The following is a 23,866-nucleotide window of genomic DNA, read 5'->3' as shown; positions in this document are numbered from 1 at the left end:
CAGCAGGCAGCTGCCTAAGGAGGTCGCTATTTAGTGGGGTGGCTCATAATTACTTTAATTTTTTAACAATGCTATTATTATTATACTATAAAATAAGAAGGAAGAATGCTGGACAGAAGTGATTAAGATTGTAGAGAGTATTTGCTCCAATGCAATGGCAATTTAGAATACAGCATTGACTTAGTCGAAAGCACAATATAATATTATATACATACATATATATATATATATATATATATATATATATATATATATATATATATATATATATATATATATATATAAATAAATAATAATAACAAATATATATATATATATATATATATATATATATATATATATATATATATATAATTATTATATAGTGCTTATATATATATATATATATATATATAGTTATATATATATAGTTATATATACATATAAATTATATATATATATATATATATATATATATATATATACACATACATACATACATACATATATATATATATATAAAATACAATTTACATATTTTAACATATATATATATATATATATATATATATATATATTATATTGTGCTTTCGACTAAGTCAATGCTGTATTCTAAAGACCCATACACAATAATGCCCTTGTACACACGGTCAGACATTACAACGACAAAATCCGTCTGATTTTTTCCGACGGATTTTGTCTCAAACTTGTCTTGCATACACACGGTCACACAAAGTTGTCGGAAAATCCGATCGTTCAGAACGAGGTGACGTACAACACGTACAACGGGACTATAAAGAGGCCAGTAGCCAATAGCTTTCGTCTCGTAATTTATTCTGAGCATGCGTGGAAACTTGTGCATCGGAATTGTCTACAAACGATCGGAATTTAAACGATCGGATTTTGTTGTTGGAAAATTTTAGATCATGATCCCAAACTTTGAAATTCCGATCGTGTGTGGGCTCCATTGGAATTTCTGACAACAAAGTCCGATTGCACATTTTCCATTGGAAAGTCCAACTGTGTGTACAGGGCATATCAGATTTTCTGCTGATTTTTTTCCTTCAGATTTACCAAAACCATACAATATGAGGTCAAACCTTAGGAGTTTCAATTTGTATGTAATCAGGCAGGCCCTTCCACTGCATGGTTTTGGTCAATTAAATCTGAAGACAAAAATCAGCAGAAAATCTGATAGTGTGTGTATGGGGCCTAACTTGACATTGCATTGGAACACAAAATATACTGTTCTTGACTGAACTCTCTACAGCCTTATTCCTTCCTTTATATTTTGTGTTATAATAATAACTGTAATTTTAGAAAATAAAAGTAATTATGAGCCTCCCCACTAAATATTGACCCCCCTTAGGCAGCTGCCTGCTGTGCCTATATGTTGAACAGATGTTTTTAAAAAAGTACAAAGTATATAATAATAATAAAATGTATATAATGTACATTTTATTATTTTATATATAAATATATCTATCTATCTATCTATGTATAGATATATCTATATCTATCTATCTATCTATCTATCTATCTATCTATCTATCTATATATATATATATATATATATATATATATATATATATATATATATATAAACGTAAAATGTACATATATAATGAATAGTAGTAAAATAAATACAATTAACTCTGTTAGTAGCTAATTTAAGCAGCTTAATAATTATTAATAGCAATTTCAACAATATGTGTTATTATAACATATATATTATTTGGTATTATTATTATTATGATTATTATTAGTAGTAGTAGTAGTTTTATACAGATTACTATGAATCTGCTTTGCTTTCTGAAAAAAAAACAAAAAATATAAAAAATCGGGAGTTGAATATTAATTAAAATGACTAACTTGGTTGAAAGAAATATGAGAAATATGAAAATAATAATAAATAATAATAATAATAATAATAAAATGACACAAATAAATAAATAATATTAATAATACATAATAATAGTAATAATAAATTGACAAATAATAATAATATGACTAATGATTATAATAATAATTATTATTATTATTTTATACACACTAATTGCTCTAAATACTCACTGCTCAATTTCACTGCACAAAATATATTCTTGAGTTAAATGCAGTTGTCTACCTATTTTATTTTGCAAGGTCCTTTATGCACAAAATTGGCACGTTGCACATTTTTGTGTCATAATGAACATTGTATCACCCCCTGTATGTACGGCGCACATCAAGAAGCAACGCAAAGTTTTCACTTACTGGTAGTGTTATACTTGATCCCATTGAAGGAATCCGGGCAGGGTCTCTCCACTAGTTCCCCGGCGATGCTGCGCGGCCAGCAGGTGCCAATCTGGTCTATGGTGGCAATGCAGTGAGGACCTTAACATGAAAAACATAAAAAAAAAAAAAAATAAGAGAGAAAATTAATTAAAACACAGAGGTCTCAATGAATGCAGATTTCTCAGTAGTTAGAGTCTTCCTAAACCCCTGGCAGCTGCCTACCATCAAAGGGCAGGAAGGTGTGATTGATGGTGAGGAAGGAGTCCTGATAAGCATCCAAAAGGCTGCAGTTGGCATCGAATTCGTCTATGAAAATCTCAAAGATAGTGCTCTCCATCATCGTGGCAGGGCTGCCAGCTGGTGCTGATGTTGGGATGTGTAGGACTCACTGAGACTGACAGCTGGGAGTTTCATGAGCTCCCAGTATATAAGACTCAGCAGAGCAGCCAATCACAGAGGGTGGAGGGGCTGATACTTCAAGGTGCCAGTGCTGTGCTCAGCTATGTCTGCATGTGCAACACAGTGTATGAGCAAAGCTGCGCTATATACACACACTGCTTCAGTGCCCCCCTCCCCTCCTTCCCTTCTATTCTCTCCAGCAACCTTCTTCAGCCCCTTCTCTCTCCTACTTCTCTCCTTTCCTTATCTGCCCCCCTATCTCTTCCTCCTCTCTCTTTTCCATATCTGCTCACTCTCCTTAGCATGGCTGCCCCCTCTCTCCTTTACCTCTCTCATTTCATTATCTGTCCCTCTCCTTTCCATAGCTGCCCCCTCTCTCCCCAACTTCTCTTCTTTCCATATCTGCCCCCTCTTCTTTCCATAGCTGCCCCCTCTCTTCCCAACTTCTCTCCTTTCCATATCTGCCCCCTCTTCTTTCCATAGCTGCCCCCTCTCTCCCCAACTTCTCTTCTTTCCATATCTGCCTCCTCTCCTTTCCATAGCTGCCCCCCCTCTCTCCCCAACTTCTCTCCTTTCCATATCTGCCACCTCTCCTTTATTTATCGGCCCCCTCTCCTTTCCATAGCTGCCCCCTCTCTCCCCAATTTCTCTCCTTTCCATATCTGCCACCTCTCCTTTATTTATCGGCCCCCCTCTCCTTTCCATAGCTGCCCCCTCTCCTTTACTTGTCTGCCCCCTATCTCCTTTACTTCTCTCCTTTACTTATCTCCCCCCATCTCTCCCCCCATATCTGCTCACTCTTTTTAGCATGACTGCCCCTCTCTCCTTTCCTTATCTGCTCCCTCTGCTTTCAATATCTGCCCCTTCTCTTCATATTTGCCCCCTCTCTCTCCCACGTCTCTCCTTTCCATATCTACCCCCTCTACTTTCCATAGCTGCCCACTCTCTCCACAACTCCTTTTTTCATCTCCTTTCTATAACTAACCCCTCTCCTTTCTATAGCTGCCCCTCTCTCCCCGTCTTCTCTCCTTCCCTTATCTGCCCCCCCCCCGGTTTTTTTGGCTACTTGTATTTCTTCTCCCTCCCCCCACTCTAAGCTCTGTTTAGCCAAATTCAGTTACTTATACTGCTTACATTTTACAAAAATGTATTCAATGATTACAGAGCTGCGTTTACTTGTGTCTTTTCTATCTGTCTGAAATTGCTTTCCTTGTCTCTCCCTCAGCAGCAGGCTAATGAAATGTTTAAATAAAACCTTTCCTTTTTCATTACATACCCTATTTTACACCCCGTGGCATCATCCCTGGGTCTCTGTGCTTCTCTATGCAATGAAGGCAGATCATGGCTGGTGGGAGGGGCCGGCTGGGTGCTGTACATGGCTTTTCTGAAAACATCACAGCGCCCTTCTTCAGTACTCCTCTCCAAAACCCACACCCGCGATGCAAGCAGTAGGCTGGCTCTTATTTCTTTATTTGTTTTAGGCTCTTAGGAGGAGTTATGTGAATATCAAAATGACTTGATGGGCGGATGCCTTCTGGAGTAGTGGGCGTGGCTGGGCAGGTTGTTTTTGCATGCAGATCACTTTAGGTACAGCCCATATGCAATGCTGAGTCTCTATGATTGAATGACCTGACATCCAATCAATAAAAGGGACAAGGCAGAGAGAGTTGGGCTGTGGAGGAAAGTGATAGATGATGCTGGATGTCCCACAGTTAGGAAATGTTTGGGGCACTCTCGGACTTGCTGCATCTTCCTTCCATATACCATGCTGTGCATTCCCTATCCCACACCTCCTCATTCCATATACCATACTCTACTTTCCCTATCCCACTCTCGCACTTGCTGCATCTTCCTTTCATATACCATGCTGTGCATTCTCTATTCCACACCTCCTCATTCCATATACCATGCTGTACGTTCCCTATCCCACACCTCCTCATTCCATATACCATGCTGTACGTTCCCTATTCCACACCTCCTCATTCCATATACCATGCTGTACGTTCCCTATCCCACACCTCCTCATTCCATATACCATGCTGTAGGTTCCCTATCCCACACCTCCTCATTCCGTATACCATGCTGTACGTTCCCTATTCCACACCTCCTCATTCCATATACCAGTGATGGTGAACCTTGGCACTCCAGATGTTTTGGAACTACATTTCCCATGATGCTCCACTACACTGCAGTGTGCATGAGCATCATGGGAAATGTAGTTCCAAAACATCTGGGGTGCCAAGGTTCGCCATCACTGCCATATACCATGCTGTAGTTCCCTATCCCACACCTCCTCATTCCATGTACCATGCTGTACGTTCCCTATTCCACACTTCCTCATTCCATATACCATGCTGTACGTTCCCTATTCCACACCTCCTCATTCCATATACCATGCTGTACATTCCCTATCCCACACCTCCTCATTCCATATACCATGCTGTGCATTCCCTATCCCACACCTCCTCATTCCATATACCATGCTGTACGTTCCCTATTCCACACCTCCTCATTCCATATACCATGCTGTACGTTCCCTATTCCACACCTCCTCATTCCATATACCATGCTGTACGTTCCCTATTCCACACCTCCTCATTCCATATACCATGCTGTACGTTCCCTATTCCACACCTCCTCATTCCATATACCATGCTGTACGTTCCCTATTCCACACCTCCTCATTCCATATACCATGCTGTACGTTCCCTATCCCACACCTCCTCATTCCATATACCATGCTGTACGTTCCCTATCCCACACCTCCTCATTCCATGTACCATGCTGTACGTTCCCTATCCCACACCTCCTCATTCCATATACCATGCTGTACGTTCCCTATTCCACACCTCCTCATTCCATATACCATGCTGTACGTTCCCTATCCCACACCTCCTCATTCCATATACCATGCTGTACGTTCCCTATCCCACACCTCCTCATTCCATGTACCATGCTGTACGTTCCCTATCCCACACCTCCTCATTCCATATACCATGCTGTACGTTCCCTATTCCACACCTCCTCATTCCATATACCATGCTGTACGTTCCCTATCCCACACCTCCTCATTCCATATACCATGCTGTACGTTCCCTATCCCACACCTCCTCATTCCGTATACCAAGCTGTTCCCTATTCCACCCCTTTTCATACTATATACCAGTGATGGCGAACCTTGGCACCCCAGATGTTTTGGAACTACATTTCCCATGATGCTCAACTACACTGTAGAGTGCTTGAGCATCATGGGAAATGTAGTTCCAAAACATCTGGGGTGCCAAGGTTCCCCATCACTGCTATATACCATGGGCTCTGAGCCCACCTCTGCCCTTTATTACATGTTCCCTTCAAACATTCATACTCCTACTGTCATTTTGCAGATCGGATCTGAATTCGATTGGCTGTTGCAGACAGTTCTATTTCAGACACTCTGACCAATCAGATGCACTGTGACAAGATCACATAGACGTATTTAGGCGTATAAAGGTGTTTTTATGGGTCTGAGAGGTACTGAGCCCCACCAGGCGTATTTTTTGGGACTGGTCATTTTTCCGTGGCAGCAGAAGGAAGGGATTACTCATACCTGCTCTCCGATCTTCCCATCTCCCCCTCCGCCACGTCTTTCATTAACTATTAGCCACTCGCTCCCCAATGTACACCTACACATATCCAAACACAAATGCCATTTACCGCCGTTCTACAGGAAACACGCGCCTTAAAGGGCTCTTCAGTGATTCGGATAATTGTGCTGTGTACAAACAAGCTGAAGGATAAACAACAAGAAACATGGAGCACTCTGATGGCGAGCGGAATGGATGCAATCAATGTCCGCCTATTATTGTTGTTAAGAAAGCGATTATTTCCAGGATTGGTAAAACATCGACATATGTTTTCTGTACATCTACTGCGAATCGGAGGCAGAAAAGCTTCACAAAATGTTCTTCTTTTATCCCCCCAGCTAATGGTCTCTTAGTAAGATATTTCTCAGATGTAAAAAATAAAATAAAATAAATGATATAAGAAAAAAATAAAAATAAATAATATATATATATATATATATATATATACCTGTATACACAGAGTTTCTCTCTCCCCCCCTTCCCTCCCCCTCCCCCCTCCCTTAACCACAGACTAACAAGGCTGCTGTCCATAGGTGCCCCCTGTGCCCCCTTTCATGCAGAGTGGTGGGGGGGGGGACTCTAATACAGGAGGTGTGTTACTGACATGTCCTCATCAACATGGGGACAAGGTGCTTTGGGGTGGGGGGCCGCAGAGCCCCCCCTTCCCCAAAGCACCCCCCATATTGAGGGCACGCGGCCTGGTATGGCTCAGGAGGGGGGGGGGCGCTCGCTCGTCCCCACCCCCTTTCCTGACCGGCCGGGCTGCGTGCTCGGATAAGGGTCTGCTATGGTCTTTGGGGGGGACCCCCACGCCTTCCCCTTTAAATCCATACCAGGTGACTGGGCCAGCGAGGTGTCGATCTCGCCAATGGAGGCGGCGACATTGAATTCCTTTGTTAGTCCCGGCGACCTGGAGCCATGTTCAAAATGAACAGACTTTTCTCCTTGTGTGGGCAAGTCCGTTCATTTCAAAAGTCCGGCGGACTAGCACACAGACGGGCGGCTGCCGAGTCCGGCGGACAATTTTGAGTCAAAACTACTTTCTAAGTCCGCCGGACTTTTGGAAAGAAAAAGTCCACTGGAGTCCACACACGGGTGGATTGCCCGGCGGACTCTGGTACTCACTTTTGTTGCCAGCGGTTTAGACATTAAAGCGGAGGGCCGTTTAAAAAAAAAAATAATTAAAAGTCAGCAGCTGCAAACACTGCAGCTGCTGACTTAATAAGCACTTACCTGTCCAGGGCGCCCGCGATGTCGGCTGCCCGTGGCTGACCCGTCCCTCGGCTCTCGGGTCCCGGCGCCGCCATTCCTTCTTAGGGAACCAGGCAGTGGAGCCTTACGGCTTCACTGCCTGTTTCCTACTGCGCATGCGCGAGTCGCACAGCGCTTTGTGAATGGGACGCGCTGTGTTCTGGGACACACAGTTCCCAGAACACAGCGCGACCCATTACCCAGAAGACAACGCGACGAGGAGAGAAGAAAGAAGATCTCCGCGGAGGAGGAAGAGGAAGATTAGGATTATGTGCCTAGCAACAGGCATTTCTGGTAAGTAAAAAAAAAAAAAAATTTCTCATTTTTTTTTTTTTTTTTTTAGATTTTTTTCTCATTTTTAATATTTTTTTTTTTTTCCAGGGTGGCCCTCCACTTTAATATTTTGAGGGGACGGCAAATTTACACTGTTATACAAGCTGTACACTCACTACTTTACATTGTAGACAAGTGTCATTTCTTCAGTGTTGTCACATGAAAAGGTAGAAGAAAATATTTACACAAATGTGAGGGGTGTACTCAGTTTCGTAAGATACTGTATATATATATATATATTATTTATTCATTTTTTTTCTTTTTTTTATTCCTCAGCCTGACATCTGAGAAAAATCTTTCCAGCTGGAGTTTGTCTTTAATTTAGTACCTAAATCTGCTAGTACATCTAATATTGTTTTATGTCGATTTTTTATTTTTTTTTATTGCTTGTTTTTAAATTCAGCTGTACTATGCACTAAACAAACGCATAGGTGTGATCCTAGGGTAAAGTTCTCAGAAAGGCAGAAATACATATACACACACACACACACACACACACACACATACATACATATATATATATATATATAAAACCAAAAAAAAAAAAATATATATATATAAAACCGAAACCAAAAATGTAATATATTGCAGCTTACCAATGATTAGATGCGGTGGCTGCATTTGTTTTTTTGTTTTGTTTTGTTTTTGTCTTTTTTTCCCTGTTGTCACCTGGTGATCTGGTCAGTAACACACCTCCTGTATTAGAGTCCCCCCCCCCCCCCCCCCCACCACTCTGGATGAAAGGGGGCACCTATGGACAGCAGCATTGTTAGTCTGTGGTTAAGGGAGGGGGGGGGGGGGGGGAGAGAAACTGCAGCTAACACTGTATAATCAGTTACAGCAGTTTTTTTTTTTTTTCCTTTTGGGATAAAATGTTTTACATAAATAAATAACAACCGATCATTGTAAGCACCTATGTCAGTGGTAAATGGTTTGTCACATCCCTGTAACTGCTAAACAACAGACTTACCGAGCGGATCAATAGGTGAAAATAAAACAAAGAAAGCGTAAAAAAAGAAAACGAATACAGCCGTGACATCTAATAATTGGTACACTGTAAAATAAAAAATGATTGCTTTTGGATTTATCACTTTCATTTGGTTGACCTTTGGATCCTTCCTATTACTATCCCCTATGATCTTCCCCAAATATGCATTAGCTTCTTAGCTTCATGCATAGTCTATTAATTCACATACAGATGTAAGTGTTACAATTCTGGTCATTTTTTTTTTTTTTCAAATATGAATATATTAAAATTGTTGTGCACTAATATCAATTGAGTTGTATCATTTTATATATCCTCCCATATTTCCTGATGCAGCAGACTTGGATCTCAGAAACTCCTACTGTGTTTATCAGCTGAGGTTGCATGCTTTTGTTCATCACTATAAGAATCTATTATTATTATTTATTTTTTGTTATTTTTTTTCTTATTATTATTTTTTTCATAATTTTTTTTATTATTGTTATTATTATTATTTTTTATTATTGTTATTATTATTAGTTTTTATTATTTTATTATTCTTATATTATTATTTTTTATTCATGCTTTTGAAAATATGTACATATTTAGACTGTGGTGCAATAATGTCAATTTCGCTTCACCATTTTCAATAGGGATCTGAGAATTGCATCGGACGCTATCCCCATCTCTCTATGTTTAGCTGCGGTTGAATGAACAGAACATCTTGTTAAGCATTATAAGAATATTTTATTATTCTTTTCATATTTTTATTTTATTTAAAAAATATGTATATATTTAAATTTAGTGTTCACCAATTTCAGTTATGTTAGAAGTTTAGTATTATAAGAATATTTTTTGCTTACCGGTAGATATACAGTGCCTTGAAAAAGTATTCATACCCCTTGACATTTTCCACATTTTCCACATTTTCTCATGTTACAACCAAAAAGATAAAATGTATTTTATTATTTTATTGGGAAAAGCAGCACATAATTGTGAAGTGGGAGGAAAATGATAAAATGGTTTTCAAGATTGGTTACAAATAAATACAGTGGAACCTTGGTTTACGAGTAATGCGGTTAACGGGCGTTTTTGAAAGACGAGCGACTTTTTTTCTTTTAAAATTCTGACTCTGTTTGTCTGGCAAAATGAGCAGAATTCAAGAAAATGGCAGTGCAGTACCGCATTTGGCCAGAGGTGCGGGGGGGCGTAGGGGTCACTCGGAAATAATCGGAAACACTCGGAAATACTCTTTTCCGAGGCTTGCCGAGCTGTCCCCAAGTATTTCCGAGGCTCTCCAGCGCCACCCCACCTCTGGCCACATGTGGTATTGCATGTAATAGAAGTCAATACGGATTCCACTGTATGTGAAAAGTGTGGGGGGTACATTTGTATGGCGCCCCTCTTAGTCAATACTTTGTAGAACCGCCTTTCACTGCAATTACAGCTGCAAGTCTTTTTGGGGATGTCTCTGCCAGCTTTGCCCATCTAGAGAGGGACATTTTTGTCCATTCTTCTTTGCAAAATATCTCAAGCTCTGTCAGATTGGATGGAGAGTGTCTGTGAACAGCAATTTTCAAGTCTTACCACAGATTCTCGATTGGATTTAGGTCTGGACTTTGACTGGGCCATTCTAACACATGGATAGGTGTTTTAGGTGGACGGTCATGTCTTGGTAGGTTTGCAGTTGTGCCATACTCTTTCCATTTTCGAATGATGGATTGATAGTAGACATGTGCGACTCGCTTCATACGAATCCGAAATACGAATTTTTACGCATACGAATTCCGTACGAACTACAAAATTTAGTTTACGAATTTCGGATCCAAATTCATAACGAAAATTCGTAATTGTTACAAAAAGTTTACAAACCTAAAGGTTAAAACCCCAGGAAGTCAGCACAGCACAGGGATGGCGGGAGCCCCTCATAATGATAAATTCATCATAACAAACTTTCGTTATTTTAACGAAAAGTTTACGAATCTAACGAAAATTCGTATTTCGTAGGAATCCGAATACGATTTTTTTTCTTACGTAACGGAACGTTACAAATTTTTTGACGGCACCCATGTCTAATTGATAGTGCTCCGTGAGAGCTCCGGAAATCATTGTTTATTTATTTCACGCGGTTGATTCACTACTTTTGGGATGGGTTCACATCTACAGGTGCGACTGTGTGTGTGTGCGTTTTGGCCCTACCTCCTGGTCGCGTGTAAAACAGCCCCATTCATTTCAGTGAGCGGCCCTATGTGCAAGAAATGTGGAAAGAAGTCCCCGACACTTTTCCCAAAAATACACCGCACTAGACGTGTGCAAAATTAATACATTTGTTTTGTTTCCTTATTAACACAAATTTGTTTAGTTAAATTAATTTAATTAGTTTTGTTTATTCAAGTTCAAATCGATTAGAATTTTCTGAATTCGGTCAAATTGAACTAAATTTTAATCAATTTGAATTAGAATTAAACTCAAAATCTTATTTATTCTATTCAAAATTTGCATTTGGGAAGATGGTTATATTCTCTCCAATCCATTCTTTTCAGTTTTTTTATTTTCTATGCTATTCTTTTCTATTATATTGTATTCTATTCTAATTCAAATTTATTCTATTCGAAATTCAAATTTTGGAAGATGGTTATGCTCTATTTTATTCTATTCTATTTTTTTTACATTCTATTCTAATCCATTCTTTTCTATTCTATTTAAATTAGAATTTATTCTATTCAAAATTTGAATTTTGGAAGAAGTTTCTATTATTTTTATTTTATTCTATTCTATTGTTTTATTTTTCTATTTTTTTTTTCCTATTCTATTCTTTTTTATTCTATTTGAATTCAAATGTATTATATTTGAAATTAAAATTTCAGAAGATGGTTATATTCTTGTTATTCTATTCTATTCTGGTATTTAATTTTCTCTTCTATTCAAATTTATTCTATTCAAAATTCTAATTCAGGAAGATGGTTATGTTCTATTTTATTCTATTGTTTTTTTTATATTCTATTCTATTTTTTTACATTCTATTCTAAACTTTTCTATTCAAATTTGAATTTATTCTATTCGAAATTTGAATTTCGTAAGATGTTTATATTCTTTTTATTTTATTCTATTGTGTTGGCAGTTTTTTTCTATTCTATTTTCTATTCTATTCTTTTTTATTCTATTTTAATTCAAATGTATTCTATTTGAAATTCGAATTTGAGAAGATGGCTATGTTCTATTTTATTATATTATATATTTTTATATTATTTTATTTTATTCTGTTTTTTCATTTTCTATTCTAGTTTGTTCTGTTGTACTCTATTCTATTCTATTCTTTTATTTTCTATTTTATTATTTTCTATTCTATCCCTTTATTTACTATTATATTTTTTCTATTTTTTTATTTTCTAGTCTGTTCTGTTTTACTCATTTACAATATATTCTATTCTTTTATTTTCTATGCTATTATTTTCTATTCTATTATCTTCTTTTCTATTCCTTTATTTTCTATTCTATTTGATTCTGAAAATTAAATTCTGATTTGATTAGAAAACTATTCAAACTCGATTTGAAAACTATTTGGATTTGATTCTAAAACTATATGACCTTGATTCTAAAACTATGCAAATTAGATTCTAATTTGCTTCGAAAACTATATTTTATTCTATTGATTCTTTCCTATTATTTTTCTTCTATTCTATTCTTTTTTATTTTATTTGAATTTAAATGTATTCTATTTGTAATTCTAATTTCAGAAGATGGTTATATTCTTTCTATTCTAGTCTATTATTTTCTATTCTATTCAAATTTATTCTATTTAAAATTCTAATCCCGGAAGATGTTTATGTTCTTTTTATTTTATTCTATTCTATTGTTTTTTTTTTTTATATTCTATGCTAATCTATTCAAATTTGAATTCATTCTATTCGAAATTTTAATTTCCTAAGAAGTTTCTATTTTTTTTTATTTTATTCTATTCTATTGTTTTTTTTTCTATTCTATTCTTTTTTATTCTATTTGATATTAAATGTATTCTATTTGCAATTCGGATTTCAAAAGGTTATATTCTTTCTATTTTATTATTATATATTTTCATTTTATTCTATTCTTTTATTTTCTATTATTTTCTATTCTATTATTTTCCATTCTATCCCTTTATTTACTATTCTATTTTGTCAATTTTTTTTTATTTTGTAGTCTGTATGTTTTACTCAATTACAGTATATTTTATTCATTTTTTTTTCGATTCTATTCTTTTCTACTCTATTATCTTCTTTTCTATTCTATTCCTTTATTTTCTATTCTATTTTATTCTGAAAATGAAATTCTAATTTGATTAGAAAACTATTAACGGTTTAGACATTAATGGCTGTGTGTTGAGTTATTTTGAGGGGACAGCAAATCTACACTGTTATACAAGCTGTACACTCACTACTTTACATTGTAGACAAAGTGTCATTTCTTCAGTGTTGTCACATGAAAAAAATATAACAATATATTTACAAAAATGTGAGGGGTGTACTCACTTTTGTGAGGTACTGTATACTGTATCTACCTGACCGCCGATAAAAGAATTCGAAAATTATTTCAATCTTCTGATTAAATCTAGCAATTGCTGCTACCAATCACTTTCAGCCTACCTTATAGGATTAAAGGATATCTAAGCCTAGGAAGAAAAATGTATTACATTGTAGCTTACCAGTCCCTAAAGCAGTTGGCTCCCTCCCGCCAGCCTGTAACTGAGTTACAGGTTTTTCTCCGGGGGGGGGGGGGGCTTTTTTCTTGGGGGAGGGACTTTTTTCTTGGGAGGAAGGGCTATTTTCTAGGGGGGAGGGACTTTTTTCTTGGGGGGGAGGGAATATTTTCTAGGGGGGAGGGACTTTTTTCTTGGGGGGAGGGAATATTTTCTAGGGGGGGGGGAGGGACTTTTTCTTCGGGGGAGGGAGCACTGACATTTATTTGCACTTACTTCCAAGAATGATGTCCCTTGCCTCCCCACCCCTCCCCGGGCAGGTCACGTCTTATGCCCCATAAGGCTGAAGGAACATTCAGAAAGCACCGTGCAAGCGCATGCACAGTGGGGAGCTGGCTGTGGTTCCTAAAGAAGCTGCAGACGGCTCCCGTATCTGAGATATGGCTGCGCTGAGGACAGTGGCAGCTGGTGCTAAATATACGGGGGGGGGCAGCAAACTAACGCCACCCCCCTCCCATGGAAAGGCAGCCGCAAACACAGCAGGAGAAGTATGGTGAACGGGAAGAAGATTTTTGCAAGTACCCCTCCTCGGCGTTAGACAGACGAGAAGGCGGTGGTGACCCAAGGCCACACCCCCCTTGGCGTTAGATAGGTGACTCAAGGCCACACCCCCCCCTTGGCGTTAGATAGGTGACTCAAGGACACACCCTCCCTAGCAGGAGATGGACCTTACCTTAGGAGGGAGGGGAAGGGAAGACCCGGGGCCATTGCTTCTCCTCGCGGGTGATCAGAAAGTGTGTTCTGAGACCCAATTGGCCAGGAAGTCCTAAGACTTCATGATTGGCCAGGTGGAGAATCAGGAAGACAACAGTGAATATTAATTGTCTATTGTGACGCAACTGGGTGGGCTCTGCGCCCCGAGCCCACCCAAGCCAAATAGAGCCTCTGGCTATAATCACATGCTTAAAAAAAAAAAAACAAAAAAACATTGGAATCCATGCGTCCGGCGCCCTGCATGTAGATTATGGGGGTGACGCTCCTGCCCCCCTTATGGACGGGCCGCAATTGCTGAGGACCCGCATCAGTAATAAGAACCAGCTGCGGGAAGGAACCATTGAATCCAAGGCATTGGTGAGTACCTGATTTTTCAGCAGCTACAGTAGTGCGGTATGTGTTGATCTGGCCAGTAACATGCCTCCTGCATTAGAGTGTCCCCCCTCCCCCACTCTGGAGGAATGAGCACAGGAGGCACAACAGACAGCAGCATTATCAGTCTGGGGGGGAGGGGGGTGTTAAATGTATTAGAAGATTTAGATACACTAACAAACTGAAGCCAAACTCCAGCTAATACTTTATAAGGAATGCCAATAACCATCAAATTTGTTTACATGTGATGAGCTGTGATCAGGGCCGCTGATAGGCCAGTACAACTGGCCCTGTTGTACCGGGCCTGACCAGCAGGGGGGCAACCTTAACAGAAAACGAATTAATGTAATGTAAAAAAAAACAAAAACTCTTCCAGCCACCATGACCTAACATCGTTCCCCCCCCGGCCACCTATCACGACCGCTTCACACACAACCCCCAACAGCCCCCCGTACTTTTTCATGTAAATTTTTTTTTACGATGTAGGTGGCGGCAGGAAGAGGGACTATTTCTCCTATTTTGGGCGTGGAACAATGTCAGAATGTCTCTTCCGTGCCCACTCCTCATGCTGGCTTAAGTCCCGGCCAGCGCGTACTCTGTAGTGTCTTCCCTGGCGCTGCGGAGTGATTCCTCCCCCTCTGCTCTGTTCCTCACTCTGCCTGAGAGTAGAATCAGTGAGGCGACTGGCAGCGCCGATGGGAGAAAAAAAAAAGAAGCAGCTGACATCTGAATCAGATAGTTTGTGGACACTCCAGTCCAGGCAGCAGGATCAGGGAGGAAGTGACTCCTGGGAAGTGTCTAACAGGTGTGTGCTTGCTTGGGGGGAGGATTCAAGATCTACTACTACTGCAGCAGCATCTATACATTACAGCATTGGTGGCATGGGTGGCACTGTCTCTGCAGGCAGCACATGCGGTATGGGCCATAACACATGTGCTGCCTGCAGACAGTGCCACCCATGCCGCCAATGCCGTAATGTGCTGCAGACAGTTCTACCCATGACGCTATTGCCATAATGCATGTGCTGCCTGCTGAGACAGTGCCACCCATGCTGACAATGGCATTATGCCATTGGCGGCATGGGTGGCACTGTCTGCAGCACAATATGGCATGGGTGGCACTGTCGGCAGGCAGCACATGCGTTATGGCATTAGCGTAATGGGTGGCACTGTCTGCAGCATAATATGGCATTGGTGGCATGGGTGACACTGTCTGCAGGTAGCACATGCGTTATGGCCCATACCGCATGTGCTGCCTGCAGAGACAGTGTCACCCATGCCGCCAATGCCGTAATGTGCTGCAGAGACAGTTTCAAGGCGGGGTCTGGGCAGGGGCCATGGGCAGGGTCAGGGTGGGGCTGAAGGAGAGGCCAGGGGTGGAGCTGAAGGGGGCCCATGATTTCTATCAGCGGCCCTGGCTGCGATTGGACCTTTACCCCAATCTGTGATCAGCTACATCTGAAGGACACAGCAATTACAGAGCTCGCTGGATGCGTGGTCCAGCGGGAACACAGGTAGCATGGTTCTCGGAGGGCGTCTCCCCCCCCCCCCCGAACTGAAAAACCGTGCTGTAGCCGTTTTTGGGCTATAGCCTGGACAAGAAGTGGGAAATCCTGCTTTTTTAAGCATTAGCTAGATTTGCACTTTCAATTTTTAGTGACTAATATAATGCCCATCTATATCTACATTGTACTAGTCCATCCAACACTACGTTCCCCACTGACTGACCACGCTGCCGTCCAAGGGTGGCTCTTCCAGTGCAGAGGTGAGTGTAGCCATCCTAAGACAGGAGGTATGTTAACCACTTGTCGGCAGCCCACCGTCAAATGGCGGCTGGATGGTGCGGCTCTCGTTTTGGGTGGACGTCATGACGGCCTCCCAGAACGGTCGCTCTCGCGGGGCGCGCAGTGCGGCGGTTTGCGGCCGCGCCATAGGACTGATCGCGGTTCTTTAACCATGTGATCATCTTTGTCCAATCACAGCCGGTAACATGTAAACATGGAGATGCCGGTAATCGGCGCTCCTCGCCTCACACTGACAGAGCCGATCAGTGGCATCTCCTCTCAGAGGACATCTAGGGATGTAATCAGGGCACTGATCATCAGTGCCCTGATTACACTTAAGTGCCCACCAGTGGCAGCAATGGCACTGCCAGCAATGAGTGACAAGCAGTGCCCACAATTGGTACCAATCTGTGCCCACAAGCGCCAGCAATCAGTAGCCATCATTGGTGCCAGTCAGTGCTGGCTATCAGTGCTGCCCATCACTGCTGCCCATCAATGCTCATCACTGCTGCCCATCAATGACACCCATTAATGCCCACCAGTGCTACCCATCAGTGCTGCCTATCTGTGCCCACCAGTGCCACCCACCAGTGCCACCTATCAGTGCCCATAAGTGCAGCATATTCGTGCCTCCTCATCAGTGCCACCTCATCAGTGCCCATAAGTGCTACCTCATCAGTGCCCATCAGTGAAGAAGAAAAATTACTTATTTACAAATTTACTGACATAAACTAAGAAAAACTTTTACCCCCAAAAGAAAGCTCTATTTGTGTGAAGAAAACAATAAAAATTTCACATGGTTACAGTGTAGCATGACCGCGCAATTGTCATTCAAAGTGCGACAGCGCTGAAAGCTGAAAATCTGCCTGGGGCAGGAAGGGGGTGAAAGCGCTCGGTATTGAGGGGGTTAATGGCTGATCACCAGGTGAAAATAAAGTGATAAAAGAAAAAAAATGCAGCCACCACATCCAATGACTGGTAAGCTACAATAGATGACATTTCTGTTTTTTGGATTTAGTTCCGCTTTAAGACCCGATCGGTATTTCCAGGGTTCCTAACGCGCCGGATTAGAGACACGGCGCTCTAAACTGTCATTCTGTTTCTAGAAGTCCACGAGGACGTCTTTATGCGATGTGTCGCGGCGAGGCATTCATGCCCTCGTAGCACATGTTAAAGCAGATGTTTCAGGTAGTTAATCTGCGTTTAGCGGGCCGGGCGGCTCAGTGTCACGGATGTCCGCGGACGGCTCAGCGCAGCTTCCGTCAGGAGCCCCCCCCTCCCCCCCCCCCCCAGGCTGAGGTTCGGAGTAATGCAAAGTGATACGTCTCCGGATTCTTCTCCGCTCACAAACACTTCGCAGAGCGCCGGCCTCAAACACGCAGCTAAACTAGGTTAACCTTTGCGCCAATCAGGATGCGATCAGCGGCGCTCGGAGAGTCTTTTCTTCCCGCTGGATTAGCAGATAAACCGATCGCGGAAGAAAAATCTCCAAACAGGGGGAGATGGATAAAGGAGGAGAACGCCAAATGTTCAGATTACAGTTCTGCTGCAAATACAAAATGATAATCGCATTGTTTGATGACAATGATCACTTCACATAATAGATATAGGTCAGGCGGATTTCTAGATGGGGGGGGGGGGGGGATTTCGCTCTGCCAAGTTTTCAATGGTATTTATAGATCTGAACGAACGATCGATCCTGGCAGGTGGGATAGCTGAAAGGCGCATTTATGAGCAGAAATTGACATTTGCAAATACATTGCTACCCACTTTCCTCCTCTGCTTGTGTGGCTATTAGAAGGTTTCTATGGTCTTTTTTCTGTAGTTTTGGGTACAGGGAATGTTTAGCCTTTTCCTAACGGAGGGTAAAACAAATCTTAAATGGTTCTAAAGGGTCAAGGTTATGTAGCCCCCCCCCGCATTGCTAGAGTGCTACAGTAGGATGTTTTGTGTAATGCCACGTACGCACGATCGGAATTTCGACCAGCAAAAGACCAATGAGAGCTTTTCATCGGAAAATGCGACAGTGTGTACGCTCCATCGGAAATTTAGCTGGCCGAATTCCCGCCAGCAAAAATTTGAGAGCAGGTTCTCAATTTTCCAGACGGAAAAAACTTTACGAAATTCCGATCGCGTGCATGCAATTCCGACACGCAAAAACTCACGCATGCTCAGGTGCAACTACGAGATGGAAGCTATTGGCTACTGGGTATTTAACTTCCTTTTTCTAGTCCCGTCGTACGTGTTGTACGTCACCGCGTTCTTGACGGACGCAATTTGGTGTGACCGTGTGTAGGCAAGACAGCTTGAGTGAAATCCCGTCGGAAATTAGTCGGGAAGACCATCAGAGTTTTTTCCGACCAAAATTCCGATTGTGCGCACGCGGCATTAGTGTAAGTCAGGGGTGCCCAACCGCTGGCCCGTGGGCCACATGTGTTCTGTGATGGCGGGTTGGCAAGTAGGGTTGCCACCTGTCCGGGATTCACCCGGACAGTCCGGGTTTTGAATCATGTCCACGATTCAGTTCACCTGAAACCCGAACACATTATTCAGACCAGACCGTGGCTCCCCAAGTAACCGACATAGTCATACACAAATCCATGGCTTTTTTTCAGTGGGAACGCGGGGGAACGCAGTTCCGGCACCTCCTGGACTGACTGTATGTAATGGTAAGGGGTGCTGGGGTGTGCTGCAGGGTATTGATGCTCACTACTGGGGGATCTATTCTAGCTGGAGGGGATCTATTTTTGCAGGGGAGTCTATTGTTGCTGGTGGGGGATCTATTGTTGCTAGGGGTGGGTCTTATGTTGCTTGGGGGTCAGTTGTTGCTGAAGGAGATCTACTGTTGGGGGAGGGGTCTATTGTTGATGGCTGCTAGAGTGTCTATTAATGCTGGCTGTGCAGAGATCTGTTGATGCTGCCGGGAGTCTATTGTTGCTGGGGGGGGGGGGGATTTTGTTGTGGGTGGTACATTGTTGGATCTATTGTTGCTGGCTGAAGGGGATCTATTTTACTTCTTTTCTTGATATCATTACCAAATTCCATACAAATTACTTAGCACCACAAAATGATACTTGGCTCTGTATTGTTTAAAAGGGGCGGTACCTGGAGGTGGGTAAGGGATGGAACCAACAGACGGTGCTCGTAGGTGGGTGGGGGGCGGGGAAAAAGGGGAGTTCCTGCACCTATTGTCTGAGGAAAAAAAGCCCTGCACAAATCTGTTGCCATCCGGGTGCTGCGGCCGGCTGTTTGGGAGCAGGTTTGCCACTCCCACTGTTTGCCAAGGTGCGCTCTGTGCGCAACATTACTACTCTCCTTGGGGCACCCAAATGTATCCCAGGTCTTTTATAATCCTATAGTGTTTACAGTAGAATAAAAAATTTAAATTGCCCTGTGCTGCAAAAGTGTTCGGGTTCGGCTTGAAGAAAAGGTGGCAACCCTATTGGCAAGCCCAGATCGCGGGTTCCCGACTCGTTATCCCCGAGCATTAGGCTGCATTCACACCTTAACGTAGCGTCTTTGAGCGCTTTTCCAGTATTTTTTCCACACGTTTTTGCATGTTTGTATGCAGCGTTTTTGGGCTTTGGCATTTTTTTTTTATTCGCCAATGGAGAAAACTATTATCTGTGGCATCATTTGTTGCTAGGTATTTCAGCTGTTTTAGCTTTTTCATTAGCTTTTATGTATTCTTTTATTATTATTAATTTATTATAATGTTTTTTTCCTTAGGGTAAGGGGTTCGAGTTCAGTTTAGGTTAGGGTTAGGATTAAGAGTTGGGGTTCAGGTTATTTATTATTATTTTATTTATTTTTTATTTAATTTTTTATTATTATTATTATACGAATAATAATAAATTAATAAATTCATGAAAAAAATATTTATTTTTGAAAAAAATCATAAATAAAAAATAAATAAATTCAATAAATTAATACTAAGTAACAATAAATAATTAACCCTTAAAGTGGATGTAAACCTTCACATATACCCCCAGTGAAGTATACAGCCTCAGATGATACATAGAGATGAAACAAATCTCCCTACCTAGGTTTTTCATGCATATCTGCTGTCTTCAGCTTTATATATTCTTCAGATCAGGGGTAGGCAACCTTTTGTGCACAGTGTACCCAAAAATGTTTTCAAAAAAATTGAGCGTGCCGATTTTCTAATCAAGTAGGCTTTCTGTCCAGCACTCATGGTAATGACAGCCCCCCCCCCCCCTTTTGGAATTGCGTGCTCACAGTACGACTGTAATGTCGTGTACACACAATCAGACTATCCGGCGGACTTTGCAGCAGAGGTCCACTGGACTTTCCGAATGAGCGGACTTGCCCACACACGACCACACACGAATGGACATTTCCGGCGGACAATCCGTGTCGTATGACGTTGTACCCAAACATAATTGATGTCCTTTTTTTTTACCCACAAATAGAGCTTTCTTTTGGTGGTATTTGATCACCTCTGCAGTTTTAATTTTTTGCGCTATAAACAAAAAAAGAATGACCATTTTGCTATAATAAATATCCCCAAAAATTATATAAAAAAAACAAATTTCTTCCACAGTTTAGGCCGATATGTATTCTTCTACGTATTTTTGGTAAAAAAAAAAAAAAAATTGCAATAAGCGTATATATATAAAAGTTATCACATCTACAAAATAGGGGATAGAGTTATGGCATTTTTATTAATAATTTTTTTTATTATTAATGGCAGCGATCTGCGATTTTTTTCGGGACTGTGACATTGCGGCGGACAGATCGGACACTTTTGACACTATTTTGGGATCAATGCTATAAAAATGCACTGCTTACTGTGTAAATGTCACTGGCAGGGAAGGGGTTAACACTAGGGGGTGATCAAAGGGTTAACTCTGTTCCCTCAGTGTGTTCTAACTGTAGGGGGGATGGGTTCACTAGAACATGACAGAGATCACTGCTCCCGATCACTGGGAGCAATAGATCCCTGTCATGTTGCTAGGCAGAACAGGTCAAAACAGTTTCCCCCCTCCCCCTGGTCAGTCGGTCGGTTAGTCACACATACCCCATCACTGGCGGCTTCCCCTGCTCGATGGCCTCTCATTTTCTGGGTCATCATGGTGGCTTCCGTCTCCTCCCTCCTTCTCGGTGGCCAATAGGGGGGTCTTCTCTTTTCAGGCAATCGGAAAATGGGTCTCACATCCGCTTCTGATTGGCTCGATTGAATATTCACTCGCTGTTGTAACTCACCTAGGTGGGATCAGAGCTCATCCTCTGCACCCCGAGTCCACGTGATTTTGAAGCCTATTAGAGCCTCTGGTTCTAATCAGGTGCTTAAAAAATAACCCCCCGCTGTTGTAATTCATGCACCCAGTGCCCTGAAAGGGTCCGGACGCATGAATAGGGGGCGGCTGCGTATAGATCCACCCCCCTATATTGTATCCATTACCATATAGGGGGGTGGAGTGGAGAGAGGGGGCGATGCCTGGGTACTCCTAATGGACTGGCCACCACTGGTCGGGACCAACCAAAAATGGTCCAACGAAGAACTGGTTACATGGTCATGGGTGGCAAAGGGTCACTGCTGGACATGGGGAGCGAAGGTTGCTCCATGTAGTCCAATCCAATAGCTACTGGAGATCAAATTGCCGAAAACATCATGCCAGAAAGGTGGCAGAACACACAGAGCATCACAGTTTGTTGTGTATGGGGCTGTGTAGCCACAGACAGGTCAGGGTGCCCATGCTGACCCATGTCCACAACCAAAAGTCCCTACAATGGGCACGTGAGCATTAGAACTGCGCCACAGAGCAATGAAAGAAGGTGGACCGGTCTGATGAATTCAAGAATTCTTTGAGGAACCCTACAACATGTTTGAGGTGTTGACCTGGACTTCAAATTCTCCAGATATCAATCCTATCAAGAATCTGTGGGAGCAATGGAAAAAGGTGGCCTGGTCTGATGAATCATGTTTTCTTATACATCATATGGATGGCCGGGTGAGTGTGTGTCTCCTGGGGAAGAGATGGCACCAGGATGCAACATGGGAAGAAGGCAAGACGGTGGAGGCAGCGCGATGCTTTGTCTAGTGGAGTCCATGCCACCAAGGGTCTGGGCTGATTTGGCAGCATGAACGGAACCTACTCAATATTAGGTGGGTGGTCATAATGTTATGGCTGATTGGAGTGTATCTCCAGCTCACCATATATAGATGATCTTCTAAATAAAGCGCAACGTTACCCCTTCATCAGAGAGGTTACAATATGCCAGACGAAAGGTTCCTGCGTGGCCTAGACATGTGCATTCAGTTTCGTTCCAAATCGAAATTCGGACGAATTTTCATTATTCAGACATTTGGATGGATCCGAATTACCGAATTACAATGCTAACGAATTCAAACAAAATTCGAATCAAATTCCCAAAATGACATTTTGCGACCCGAATTTGGGGCCACATATCTCGGGGTCACTTATAGCTAGAAATACCAAATTTGGTATACAAACACAATAGAACTAGCACTACAACATCTCCAAATTTGGTGTTTCTAGCACTAAGTGACCCCGAGATACATGGCTCTAAAGTCGGGTTGCAAAATATTTTCGGATCCGGTTGAAATAGTTTCAAATGCGGTTGAAATAATTTCGAATCATGTTGAAATCATTTCGAATCCGGTAGAAATATTTTTAAATTTGGTTGAAATAACCCCAATTGGTGATTTTGTAGTGCTAGTTCTACTGTGTTTGCATACCAAATTTGGGGTTCCTAGCTACAAGTGGCCCCAAGATACGTGGCCCCAAAATCGGGTCGCAAAAGGTCATTCTCTTCTGCAGAAATGTACTTGACATATTGTCCATATCTCGGGGTCACTTGGTGCTAGGAACCCCACAACTTGTGGCAGGTGATGTGACACTCGTGGCAGGTGTCATGGAAAGTGGACAATAAACAACTTGTGGCAGGTGATGTAGCAAGTGGACAATACACAACTTGTGGCAGGTGATGTAGCAAGTGGACAATACACAACTTGTGGCAGGTGATGTAGCAAGTGGACAATACACAACTTGTGGCAGGTGATGTAGCAAGTGGACAATACACAACTTGTGGCAGGTGACATGGCAAGTGGACAATGACATACAGCATATGTACTTGCCTTGCGATCGACATCCGTGACTTCTTCAATCAGGCATGCTGACAACTTCATTGATGTGATAAATATAAATGAAATAAGATGTGTGTGGTTTTTTGCACTGGTTCACTGCAAGTATGAGAAGTTGATGTGTCAGGCCGCGTACACACGGGCGGATTGTATGGCCTACTTAGTCCGTCATACAATCCGACGGACAGTCCATCATACTTTCGAATGAACGGACTTGACCACACACAGATGCACAAACAGTCCGTCGAAAGCTTGCGCGATGACGTGTACAGCGCGTACGACGGGACTAGAAATAGGAAGTCCAATACAA

The 23,866-nt window shown here is 41.7% G+C and overlaps 1 protein-coding gene across 2 annotated transcripts in view; it reads right to left on the bottom strand.

Annotated features, from left to right (window-relative positions):
- Window positions 1-23,866, bottom strand: part of CRHR2 (corticotropin releasing hormone receptor 2) — a 543,313-nt gene that overhangs the window by 282,914 nt on the left and 236,533 nt on the right. Inside the window, exons 1-2 of one of the 2 annotated variants that reach the window (XM_077490674.1) lie at window positions 2,476-2,728; window positions 2,233-2,352 (exon numbers count right to left, since the gene is read on the bottom strand). In XM_077490674.1, coding sequence (XP_077346800.1) covers window positions 2,233-2,352; window positions 2,476-2,593 — 238 coding nt within the window. In that variant the 5' untranslated portion in view covers window positions 2,594-2,728. Of the gene's footprint in view, window positions 1-2,232; window positions 2,353-2,475; window positions 2,729-23,866 lie in introns of those variants that run through there. The other variant, XM_077490673.1, reaches the window with a different exon arrangement.

This window comes from Lithobates pipiens, unplaced genomic scaffold, assembly GCF_037356315.1.
Source record: "Lithobates pipiens isolate NorthernLeopardFrog02 unplaced genomic scaffold, aLitPip1_a1.2 Scaffold_19, whole genome shotgun sequence".
Lineage (NCBI taxonomy): Eukaryota > Metazoa > Chordata > Amphibia > Anura > Ranidae > Lithobates > Lithobates pipiens.
This window is presented reverse-complemented; position numbering and strand designations above follow the sequence as displayed.